The sequence below is a fragment of the Anopheles stephensi genome, chromosome 2 (genome assembly GCF_013141755.1).
Source record: "Anopheles stephensi strain Indian chromosome 2, UCI_ANSTEP_V1.0, whole genome shotgun sequence".
Lineage (NCBI taxonomy): Eukaryota > Metazoa > Arthropoda > Insecta > Diptera > Culicidae > Anopheles > Anopheles stephensi.
The window spans coordinates 88,363,089-88,375,296 of record NC_050202.1 but is presented as its reverse complement, the minus strand read 5'-3'; the positions used below and the strand labels follow the sequence as shown (position 1 = coordinate 88,375,296).

At 49.0% G+C, this 12,208-nt stretch overlaps 2 protein-coding genes across 2 annotated transcripts; both read left to right on the top strand.

Moving 5' to 3' along the window:
* The first annotated feature begins 78 nt into the window (after positions 1–78).
* LOC118505121 (toll-like receptor 7) lies at positions 79–5,792 on the top strand. The gene is made up of 3 exons (XM_036040435.1): positions 79–192; positions 269–1,290; positions 3,373–5,792. The coding sequence occupies exons 2-3, from the start codon at positions 1,274–1,276 to the stop codon at positions 5,102–5,104; spliced, it is 1,749 nt and encodes a 582-aa protein (XP_035896328.1). The 5' UTR covers positions 79–192; positions 269–1,273; the 3' UTR covers positions 5,105–5,792.
* Positions 5,793–6,744: 952 nt separating this feature from the next.
* Positions 6,745–11,047, top strand: LOC118505122 (serine protease gd-like). Its single transcript, XM_036040436.1, has 3 exons — positions 6,745–7,872; positions 9,240–9,712; positions 9,816–11,047. The coding sequence occupies exons 1-3, from the start codon at positions 7,597–7,599 to the stop codon at positions 10,603–10,605; spliced, it is 1,539 nt and encodes a 512-aa protein (XP_035896329.1). The 5' UTR covers positions 6,745–7,596; the 3' UTR covers positions 10,606–11,047.
* Positions 11,048–12,208: the final 1,161 nt, after the last annotated feature.

Genomic DNA, 12,208 nt, shown 5'->3' with positions numbered 1-12,208 from the left:
GTACGCTGCCACCGTTGGGTTCGATGTTCAAACGTTCCAAACACCCCTGTGTGGGCAACCCGGCGGGTGTTTTTTTCCTCTGTTCTACGCGAAACCAATCTACAGCCCAGGGTCCCATCCGGTGGCTCAGGATAACGTTGACGGTAATACTACCAGCTGCACTACACACTGTTGTCCCAGTTCGTACTGAATGTGAGTATGTTTGAGCTGTTTCCTATCTTCCTGGTTAACTAATCCCTCCCTAGATACCTACCACCTGGTGAAGCAGTTTGACCGACCGATGCACCCTCGAATCCCCGACCTGCCGATTACACTACAAACGCTCATTAATGTATACGTGATTCTTAGTACCTCGGTACGCACACCATCAACAGCCGACGTGTGTTTACGATACCCGTGTATCATCAACAAACCTCGAGCAGGGGCCCACAACGCCACTGCGCATCGTCCCAAAGGGGTTGTGCGTCGCGTGTGTCGGACAGTTTCGATGTTCTATTATAACATCCCCACCGCGATCGATCCGTTACGATCAGTACGCGCTCAACCGTTGCCCACTGCACACCTGTTCCGGGCATCGCCAGCCGACGCAGTGGAAAATTTGAAGCAACCCGGCCACATCCCACCGGGCCAGTGCAGTGGTGTAGTGCAGCAAACGAACGTCCGATATGCAAGTGCTTCGATCGTGCGTCTTGTCGAGCGTGTGTGCAACAGTGAGTACACCGTGATTCGCACCATTGCTGATGTTTATCGATTGTTGCGTGCAGTGGATGCATCCAGCGTCAGGGCACGTTCCGTGTGAAGTTCTCACCGATCGCCCGCGAAGTGATCCGCACAAAGTGAGCGAATCCGAAACTTACAGCCGAAGCAAAAAATTTCCAACCTCTAGTCCCAACGCAACGATCGATTCTAAGGTGCTCATAGTAATTAGTGATCAGTAATAGAGCTTAGCGACGAACCCTCATCCCGTGTGCTGTGGCAGTAGCAAGTTGTGTTAGGTTTCAGTAAAAGGTGGCGTAGAATGATCGGTCTCGCAATCTGACAGCTGGTGACAATACGCTGTGTGGCCACATCATTATTGCTGTGGACTGCAGTCAGACATAGACGGCACAAAAACAGGAAACAAGTGCTTGCGGCCGGTGACTGATAGTTTCATCCAGCACGTGCGTAGTGAAGGTAGCGAAGAGAAAGCTGCGCCAGTCATCCACCTAGCAGTGACAGTCACTTTCGGTCGTCTACAGTGGCGGCAACCCACAACGACAGAACGACAGAAATAATGGCTTCAACAGCAAGGTACGATCGATTTAATTTACTCTCTTTATTGATCCGCTTAGCACGCAACAGCACCAAAGCACGCCTCAAATACTTACTAAATCTGGTTATCGCAGACGGTACGCTCTTGAACCTTTGAAGATCACCCAATAATAGCCTACTGTGAACTTGTCGATTGTCATTGACATTCATCTTCCGAAGAGCGAAGCAAACAAACGACGCAAACAAACACAAACAGCAGCTTCGAAAGGCAAAACACGCCTCTGGTAGCTCTTAGCGTGATTGGGTCTGAGGGTGTGTTTACGCAATATTATACCTAAATAAATTCTTTTTCGCGTCTCACGGGGTATTTTCAATTGGAAGTTCATGCATGAGCGGTTGCGATGTGATACAGAAATATAATTACGATGAATCATTGCCGGGTTCGCTAACTGATTCAACTGATTCGATTGGAGAAACTTTCCCTTAATGTAAATCCCATGCTACAATGTGCCTGCCTGTTCTAGCTCCGTACAACAAAGGTAGAACAGCTTCGAGGGCTGGCGGTGTTGCAAGATTGTCTCTGTTTACAAGCAATGCGGACCATCCATTTGACTAAACCCTGAGGCATCCGCCTTATCGTCGACAGACGACCAGCTTCGGCAAACAGCTGCATCACGTACGGCACGATATACCTATAGACACAGGCCAGGCCCAGTTAACCATGCGGCATGCACAGTATGTCCAGCTTTTGTTCTTCGTCGTAACTGACGCCGAGCGGAATGCATCGCCTTATCGATCAGGGCATACCATTCCTAGTACACCACAGTACACCAGTCACCTAGACCTACTCATAATGCTAGATCCCTGCTAGACCTTTCGCTTTTCGTACCATATTTCGATCGCACACGGCTCGACCGGAAAGAACCCTAAAGCTACGATAAAACAAAAACAAACGCAGTCGCATCATTAGAATTTTTATACCATCCGCGCTGTGTCCTCTCCATCCACATCCAGTGCGCTCCATCCCACCCCATCGTTGTGGTTAATCAAGGTCGCGTGGATCGGAACAGGGCGGAGCGCGGTCCGTCGATATGGCGACCCTTTTGACGCTGACGTGTATTACGGCACCGTGTTATAATACCATTAGTATGCACATCTTGTCCAGTCGGTTTAATTGGCGGTAATTTTATTCCCCGTGCTGATAAAGCCGGGAATGAGCCGATTGGCGAGGTTTGGCTTATATTGTTCGACATATTAAGGTGGAATGAAAGAGCAATTTTAGTTCACGCTCAATTCAACACTTTTGTGTGAACTTTGAATGAGAGAAAGCGAAGAAAAACGGAATCAAATTCGTAAAAAGTGAAAGTAGAATATTGTACTTGATTTTTTAAAGGTTCGTCGCTTATTGTTTGCTGATAGTGAAGTCTTTCGTTTTTCTATCATTCAATGTCAGCAAATTCGCTCTTGTCGGTTGGTTTTAGAGGCTTCTAATGGATTTTTTGATTAATTGAGGTAATGATTAATTGATCAATTCAATTCCACAGAAAACGTGATACATTCTCTCTCAAAAGCTGTTCCATTCTGACGTTGTTTTGTACGCGAATGTACTCAGCATTAGATGGATCTCATCACAATGCATCCCCCTTATGCAAATGGGGATCCCCATTCGTTTTCTGCTGAACGTGTAACCTTAGAAGGCTGAAATGAAGGCTCTTCGGTAGGCTTGCTTTTCTGATGGATGTAACAGAAAGTCCTAGATCTCTTCCACCGGCGACGCGATGCGGTCAAATAATATTCGTGTAATAATTACGTGATGATCGATCGTTGAGACGACGTCATGGGGAGCTTTCAACGCAAAGATTTTGCATAGAAGCACACAAACTGCCATATACATTCTATCACAAAAGCTAGGGCCGATTCTGTGTAAAAGAATCAACAACGTACCCGGTAGTTTGCCAAACGGTTTACCGGCACGTTCTTTGCTTGATAATGAACAAAATTGCACATCGTTCCGACAGTTTTGCTCGCTTTTCTACCTTTGTGATAGGCATTCGCGTTCGAATGCAGCGTTCACCGTTTTCCTGTTTTGTTAAACCGTCCTACTCTCTTTTCGTTTTGCAGATTCACAATGGCCAGCCTGTGCGTGACGATTATCTGGCTGCTGCTGCTGTCGGTCGATCCATCACGGGGCGATGAGTGTGTCAGCATGAAACGTGATCGACACCGAACGCTGATGGAGGAGTTCCGCCATTCGCCGAACTGGGACGGCTACCTGACGGAGGACACGCTCAACCTGCGCAACAACGAAACGGAGGTGGACCTCTCGAGGCAGGGCTTCAAAGAGGTCCACTGGCATTTGAGCAGCTTCGTCGGCGAAGGGTACGAGATATTTGATCTCAATCTTGCGTTCAACAATTTCGAGGAACTGAACGAGCTCACCTTCCTGAAGTTCTACTCGCTGGAAACGCTCAACCTGTCCAACAATCGGCTGCACTCGATCAACAACCTTACCTTCGGTTCGTTGATACGGCTGGTCGAGCTGGATCTGTCCTTTAACCTGATCCACACCCTCGAACGCCAAGCGTTCGATCGGCTGTACGCGCTCGAGTCGCTGAGCCTGCGGGAGAACTGTTTGATCACACTGGCGCAGAACCAATTTCACTTCAACGATCATCTGTCGTCGGTGCTGCTGGATCACAATCAGCTGGCCTTTTTGCCCACGGTGCTGTTCGACCCGATCACGATGGTGGACGAGATCTACGAGCTGGACCTGTCGGACAACAACTTCCGCCGGATGCCGTACATCGAGACGAAGGAGATCGCACTGCTGAAGATCGACAACAACCACATCGAGACGCTCACGGTTAACAAGTCGTTCAATGTGCGGGCGCTGCAAATTCAGCACAACAACATATACGACGCGGACCTGTTCAAGTTTAGCCGGGCCGAACACATCGATCTGTCCCACAACAATCTGGACAACATCGTCGGCCTGCACGAGATGAACCAGCTCGAGTATCTGGACCTGTCGTCCAACAATGTGTCCAAGTTCGATTACAACCTCAAGTACTCGATCCGCAACATTCCGAGCCTGGTTACGTTACGGCTGCAGAACTGTAGCCTCAGCGAGAACAACATCCAGGGACTGCTGGCATCGGAGTCTATCCTGAACCTGGATCTTTCGCAGAACAACTTTGTGCGTCTGAACGTGAGCGATCTGTCTCGGATGCGGTCGCTGCAGTATCTGAGCCTAAACTTCAACTATCTCCGGGAGCTGATCAATTACGAGCGGTTGGGCCAAGAGTTCCCCTATCTCGAGCTAGTCTCGCTCTCGTTCAACCGCTGGAACTGTACCTACTACGATCAGCTGAACGCGTACCTTAACCGCACGCACATCCGCTCGACGAGCGATCCGCGTGATTGCTACATCAACGGTACGCACGTGACCGATTCCTACGTTACGGATACGTTCGAGCCGCAGTACACGATGAACCACGTCAAGCGGGACATGACCGTGCTGCGTAATCTCGGGCGCAACACGATCTACTTCATGTACGCACTGTTCTCCACCATCCGGGGACAGTACAATCAAACGGTCCTGCACCAGCAGCAGCAGGACGAGGAACTGCGCGTCCTTGAACGGGATGTGGACCGATTGCTCGGGATGCTAGCGTTTCTGGTGGCCATCTTTGCTTGCGTGCTGTGTGTGGCCGTGGCGTACGGTGGCTGGTGGTTGTTCCGCAAGTGGCAACACGATCGGGCGGTTAAGGTGGTGACGTACAATAAGCGTGCGAACGAGTTCAGCAATGGCGTCACGGTTAGTGATGTTATACGCGACAACTCGGCAGCGTAGCGAGGTCTGGATTGCGAGGTGATCTTGGTGCATTATGGGTTCGATTCTAAGTCTAGCGTGTGGGCAATTCGAAGGACCAGTCTTCATCAAACCCATGGCCCGTACAATCACACACGATCAGCCACGGGATTCTAGACTACTTTAAACACATCTTCATACAGGGCGGATAGCATCCACGCATCCAATCTTAAGCAGCTGCAACGGCAGCTTCAACGAATCTAGTTACCAAATAAAAGATATTGCTAACGTGTCTAATAAATGTATAAGAATGTAACATGAACCCCAACTTTTCCCTGACCTTTCGTTCTTGTTCGCGGACGCTGCAAAACACGATCAAGGTGCGATCGGTACGATTGCGCAACGATTATCGTCCACAGCTGGAGGAGCTGGATAATATGGATTGGATCACATCGAAAAACTGATAAATTCAAAATGGCGTAATAGCGTGACGCGAATCTCCAAGGTTTTCTTCACCTTTTTGTATATTTAACTTTTCTCAAACCGGACTTTAGTCTGTCTGTGTGTGCGTGTGTGTTGGGTTGTTCGTAATAATCAGAAAGACAAATAAGATGTAAATGTCTTCTTGGTTGTTGGCTGAACAGTATCGCCACAGCATCGTGAGGATGAATATAGCTTAATTAATAAAATTGTCCGCCAACATCGGTATTGCAAACGTAATCATTCAAAAGAGCTTTACACAAAGATCACATGTATGTTATTGAAAACAAATACACACGAATTGCATCTCATGCATTGCACTGCACCTAACAACAACAAAACGGTCCAGTGTGAGAATTTTATAGCGATTTCGAACTAGGAGCGATAGTATCTCCCTCGTGGTTGCCTCTAATTATATGCTGGAGCAGCTTTGAATATTAGAGTTTCGTTGGAGTTGTTGGTGCGATCATCAGATGCATTCGGATGTAATCGCACGAATAGTTTCAGCTTGCTTCACATACTGCTTAGGTAATAGGCAATCGAGGCACTTCTTACCAATGTCCTTTACTGCAACAGGTGCACATATGCTTTGCTGAGGTGTTCTGGCCCTACTCCAGGTACATCAGCATACCAACACTCGGCAGGGACATGATGATATTGAGGGCGTTCTCACACCCTTTTTGCTACAACAACGGAAGCCAATCAAAACAAAAAAGGCAGGTGGTGGAATTCCCCACCAAGGTAGTTCATTAATGAAATGCTTATCCTGCACGCTTTTAGGGGCCGGTCAGCAGCGATGCTGAAGCTCCTACCCGGCTTCTTCACGTACACGAACGAAACCATGGCGACACTAGGGGACAGACCCAATATACGGGTAATTCCCCGCGACGCGTCACTCAAGATAGATGATGGCATGGAAAGAGCGAAATACACACACTCTCGCACATACAAGTAAAAGATAGAGATCTGTTGCCTGGCAGGCAAGATGCATGGGGATCGAGTACCCGTTCGTGAAAACTGCCGAGATGATGATGATGTCCGCAACGATCGTGCTGCATCCCGAACAGTGATATGCGTGACACATACACATGCGCACACACGCACACGCGTACGCACGGAGCGGGATCGATGAAAAGCCCGACCTCGGCCAACCGGTAGTAGCTGCGGTGGTATTAGTACTGAACAATAAACCGGTGGCGCTTGATGGCACTTGAAATCCCCATCCCATCCAACCCAATCGCCCTGCCCTGCACCTAGCCCTCAGGTGCCGCTCAGCTGTCAGTTCACCCCGACCGGCGTTCATCACCGCCAGCGCGAGGCACCGAGGCGTCACCCGTCAAATCAGTGTGTATCAACAGCTTCAACCGAACGGATCGTTCAAGACGTAGCGTGCGCGCACAAACGGACCGTGTTCCTTACTGACTGGCAACCCTCGGCTGGGTTATCAATAGGAGGGAGTGTGCGGGACGCATTAGGAGGTTGCTTTACACCACACACGCACACACGCAGGCACCTGTTGATTGTTGTGCTCTCTCGCTGTGCTTAATCTCCTCGCGTTCACACAGGAGCAGTCGCAGTTGGCCGGAGAGAATCATCTCTGGGTGCTCATCGCAGCATCCGATAAGGAAGCATTTGGGAAGTCGCAACAACACTAGCACAGCAGTAGTGCCCCACGGATTCCCCACATACTTACGCATCGTTCGGTGGTAGAACGGATTCGAATTCTATCGCGGTCTGGTGAAACCTGTTCCGGTGTTGAAGTTATCCTATCGGGGAGTGGAGCGCCGCTTCGGAGTTTCGTTTGGAAATAGTGTGCATTTGGACACGGCACAGTGCGGTGATAGTGTGCACGGCTAGATCACCGCCGACGGTAGACAGGTTGTGAAGGAAGGAAGTATGAGCAGCGAAGTTTAGGTCAGAAGTGTCCTACGCGTATCGTAATTCGTTTCTCCCCCCCGCTAGCGGAGTATAGTGTGTGTGGGGCAGCGACGCCCCTGTTGTCGCGCGTACAGTTACCTCCCCCCCTCAAGAGCAGCTACTGCAGTGCACACATCATGTTGACGGTACGAATAAACGCCAAAAGTTCGACGCGATATCCGGCGTTTAGCTTGCTGCTGCGAACGTGCGTCTGTCTGCTGGTGCTGCTCGGTCCGGTAGCGCACAGCCCGGTCGAGGGTCAGTATCTGCGGTCACCGTGCCCGAACGTGTTCTCGTACCGGCTCGATCCGAGCTCTAACCAGGTGTTTGGCTACGTCCAGCTGCAGGGTCTGCGCATCGGTCAACTGGTCAAGTTGAACGTCGATCTTTCGATCGGTATCGCCGTACCGCAGGTAAGTCACACACGATTTTCGAACCCGAAACCAGAAATGTTACACCCTCCCCCCCCCCCCCCCTCACTTCGAGACAGTTTCGCGAAATTTGTGGCTAATTCGGCCAAGAAGCACCACCGGTGCCCTATGTGTCACGACCAGAACTGGTCGTCCGATACAGACGGTTCAGGGTCGTTTTTGGATGCGCTTCTGTAATGCGATATTCAAATATGTCCAATTTTGACTACCGTATCTGGGACATTGCCTGGGCCAACGAAATGTTTCGAACAGTAGAAACGTTGGCTGACATTTAGGGATTCGTGCGAAGGTGAAACCAATAACGCAATATCGCCTAGCCGCGATTTTTCTGTGAAAGATACAAAAAAATTGTGAAAAATTAGATTATTGTCCGCAACCACAAACAACGTATTGTCCAACATTGATTAGAATTCTGCTACGAGCCACGCGTGCTTCATTAATTCAATGTGGTATAAATGAGTGGAATCGGTGGTTTGTGGAGGTTTCAAACCCTGACACTTCCTAAATATTCAGTTTTGAAATTCAGGAATGTTTATACAAACCGGTTTTAAGTTCGCAAAGGTCTAAAACATTACGTATTTTTTCCAGTGTCGCTTCTCTAGCCTTGTGCCATCGGATCGATCCTACACGGCTCGCGGAAAACTAAATATAGATTTTCGCAGAGAGGACACACTTGACATTTGGAAGACCCCAAAAAACAACCGACCTCGACACCGATAGGCACTGCAAGCACATTTATAGCTCCATGTAAGCTCTATATTTTTGTTTCCAAAAGGAGAGGTCTGCCTCAAGATTCCTTCATCCTCATCCGTGGATGTGTTTCTGTGACTAGAAATTCCTTCCCGCAATGAATTGTACGTGAGTGAAAGCAAATGTTTCGAAATTCCGGCCAGTCACTCCAAGCCTGTGGCCTGTGTGTTGTATATTCTATCAATCATGACTAGCACTGGACGGTGGCTGGACGTTTGTAGATAAGATGGGATTCCCTTGATGGGAGTCTCAGTGCGCGTGGAGCAACGGTATTCGAATGAAATTTTGAGCTGAGCGTCGACGATGACAGGCCGCAGTCTCAACAGCCGGTAAATCCAAACGACATGGTTTTACGCAGTTTTTGTTGCCACTCTTTTGTTTTATACCGAAAGAGGGAGAAACCAGTTTTGGGGAGGGTTTGGTTAGCAAAAGCTTTTCGAGCTGATGTTCTTCGTCTGCTGGCCTCATCTGCGCGTACTAATTTACTACGAACCTGCCAGCGGATTACAGAGACACATTTATATGCCGTTAACACGGAATCGAACACTAGGGCTTTATCGTAAATCTCACAATTTTTACCACATTGTTTTCGTTTGCAGAACAACGTCGGATCGATCACACTAGTGAAATCGAGGGAGCAAACGTTCCGCGACATCTACAGCAACCTGCCGGCACAGTATCGCGTTAATTTCCCGTTCAAAAATGTGATCCCGAGCGTGCTGGCAATTAGCGTGAACGGTCAAACGATCTGTACCGGTCAGAAAGCGACCGGACAGGTTGTGACCACCATCAACCTGGAGCACACGCTCTTCACGCAGATGCAACCGTTGGCGAACGGTGGTAATGGCAACAACGTCAACAACGTCAACAACGTCAACGTCTTACAGTACCAACCGCCACAGACGCCGGCACCGCAAATTCCCATCTATCGGCCGGTGCAGACTCCGGCACCGCAAATCATAACGCAAAGACCTCAGCCGGTTGTGACGCAGCCGGTGGTAAGACCGCAGCCGGTGATAACGCAAAGACCGCAGCCGGTGCAACCGAACTACAGTGCAGAGGAAGAGGACATGTAAGTTTAGCAAAAAAAATTGGCTTATAAGCACCAAAAACCCGGCATTTTGTGTTCTATTTTTTCATGCAAATTTATTCTTTCCTTATCTCTGTTTGAGTGGATGTGGCAAACCGGCCCAAGTCTTCAACCGTCTCTCGATTAACGGCATACGATCGCCGAAAGGACAGTTCCCGTGGGCGTCACCGATCTTCGATATTGCCGCATCCAAACCGAAGTACATTTGCGGCAGCACAATCATTACCACGTTGCACCTGGTGACGGCTGCCCATTGCATGTACGATACGTACGGAGCGGAGCGTAACCCGAACGATTTGTCGACCGTGCCGGGCATGTACAACATCGACAACTTCTTCGATGCCGATCTGCAGGAACGTAAGGTAGTGAGAATCGTGATACACGACGAGTACTACTTTGAGGACACGGGCCTGGCAGATTCGGACATTGCCGTGATGAAGGTTGACCAGCCGATCATCTACAACAATCTCGTCCGGCCCATCTGTCTGTGGACCGAAATCGACAACCTGGAGCAGATTGTGGGCGTAAAGGGTTATGTGTCCGGCTGGGGTGTTACCGAGAGCGGCGAAGCCAAGTATCCGAGCTACGTCACGGCTACGGTGGTCGACCGACGGTCCTGCTCGCGTAACCTGGAAAAGGTGATTGCCGGTTCGTCGCGTTTGTTCTGTGCCGATGGGCACGGTTCGGTACCGTGCACGGGCGATTCTGGCAGCGGGCTCGTAATCAAGCGCGGCACAAAGTACTACCTTCGGGGTGTAGTGTCTGTCGGACAGTTTGACCCGAATACTCTGACCTGCGCGCGTAATAAGTACGTGGTGTACACGGACGTAGCACCACTCCGGTACTGGTTGCGGAAAGTGATTAAAGGAGCGTAGGATAATGAACGGTGTCCGGTGTAGCCTGCGCATGCTTCAAGCTAGCAAGTAAGTCTGTGACTATCCTGACACGCACACACGGCCATTCTGTCGAGTTCCCCTGATGGCTGCAAGGATCTGCCCAGCGGAGATGGATCTTGGTAGAGCATAGTCCAAGATGACTCATGCCCACGGGTCTTCCGATCTGTTTGCAAGATTGCCCTAGACTGGTGGGCAACCGAAACCAAGTGTAGTGATGAAACGCGTTAGCTAAGCGTTTATTCCAGGACAACCCAAGTCAACAAAACCAAGAAAATAAACGATACAGTGTGTAGTGCGTAGATCGTAAAATGTATTTATTTAGCGATCTAAGTCTATCGTTCGGCGCCCGTCATGGGAGTCGAAACAAAGTAAACGTAACGTAAACCAAACTTTAATAAATTGAGAACCATCTATCGAGTAACTCCTTCGCTTGCAGTGCATATGGTGGCAGTCGATTTAGTTTACAAAGATACAAACAACCAAGCATGTGTTCCGGTCGGAAGATAAAGTATCAAATTTGATAAAGCGTGCGCTTGAGCTTGTGAGATGTGTCAATGCGTCTCAGGACTTCCTATTGGATCGCTCATTCAGTTTGAAGAATTCAGCAATTTATCTCTTCATTAGCACGTATACCTCCAACTCTTTTTAGTATAATGGTGCAAATACCTATCACATCGAGAATCACATTGAGTTATTGCTTGAAAAACGTCGGAAAAATATTCCATAGACAAAAAAAGCTCGGATCAGAAAATCAGAATTTCAAACACCAAAAGTGAGAGAAAATGAAAAAATAAGGAGTAGGCACTTTATTTTGCCGGTCACTGTATCTCTCTCCCCGTACGATCGTGAGAGAATTGTTATGTATGAAAATTCGCCAGAGAGAGAAGAGAGGGAGATAATGAGAGAGAGAGAGAGAGAGTCGCCAAACAAACTGCCAGACATTCGAATCGGAGACGGATGAGATCTAGCCAGGAGCGGATTTTCCCGGCATGCTATGTCCGGATTTGCTGGTATGGAAATTCACAAGAGAAAGCATCAGGCCGCATCTCTGGCCGCATAGCAGAAAGCGTCAAATGCCTAAAGTTCGAGGAGCTAGCTACTAGTGGAAACACCACCAAGTTCCACCAAGTTTACCAAGTGGAGCTCTTCTTCGGAGTTTCGATATAAATAGTGTGTGTTTAGACATGGCCCAGTGCGGTGATGGTGTGCACGGGCGATTCTGGCAACGGGTTCGTAATCAAGCGCGGCACAAAGTTCAAAGTCCATAAAAATGGAAACTATTGCCTTATCAACTGAAAACCCCTGTATCCTGGTCCAATGAACCCTGGTCCTGCCGTCTAGTTAGACACTATATGGCTGCTATGACTACGCAGGTGGCGAAGCCTGGAGGAAGAAGAAGCAAGAGTTAAACAGTACCCGGTGTAGAGTGCGCATGCTCCATGCTCACAAGTAAGTCTGTGACTATCCTGATACGCATACATAGCCATTGTTCGAATCTACCTGACACTGAAAGAATTTGCCAAATAGTGCTGACAGTCTATTGCTAGGACAATCCAAGCCGCCCACAGATCTGCCGATCCAA

Excerpts from the sequence above, each read along its gene's own strand:
- LOC118505122 (XM_036040436.1), top strand. The coding sequence starts at position 7,597 with ATGTTGACGGTACGAATAAACGCCAAAAGTTCGACGCGATATCCGGCG. Across the intron at positions 7,873-9,239 it reads TCGGTATCGCCGTACCGCAG|AACAACGTCGGATCGATCAC; the intron begins GTAAGTCACACA and ends TTTCGTTTGCAG. Across the intron at positions 9,713-9,815 it reads AGTGCAGAGGAAGAGGACAT|ATGTGGCAAACCGGCCCAAG; the intron begins GTAAGTTTAGCA and ends CTGTTTGAGTGG.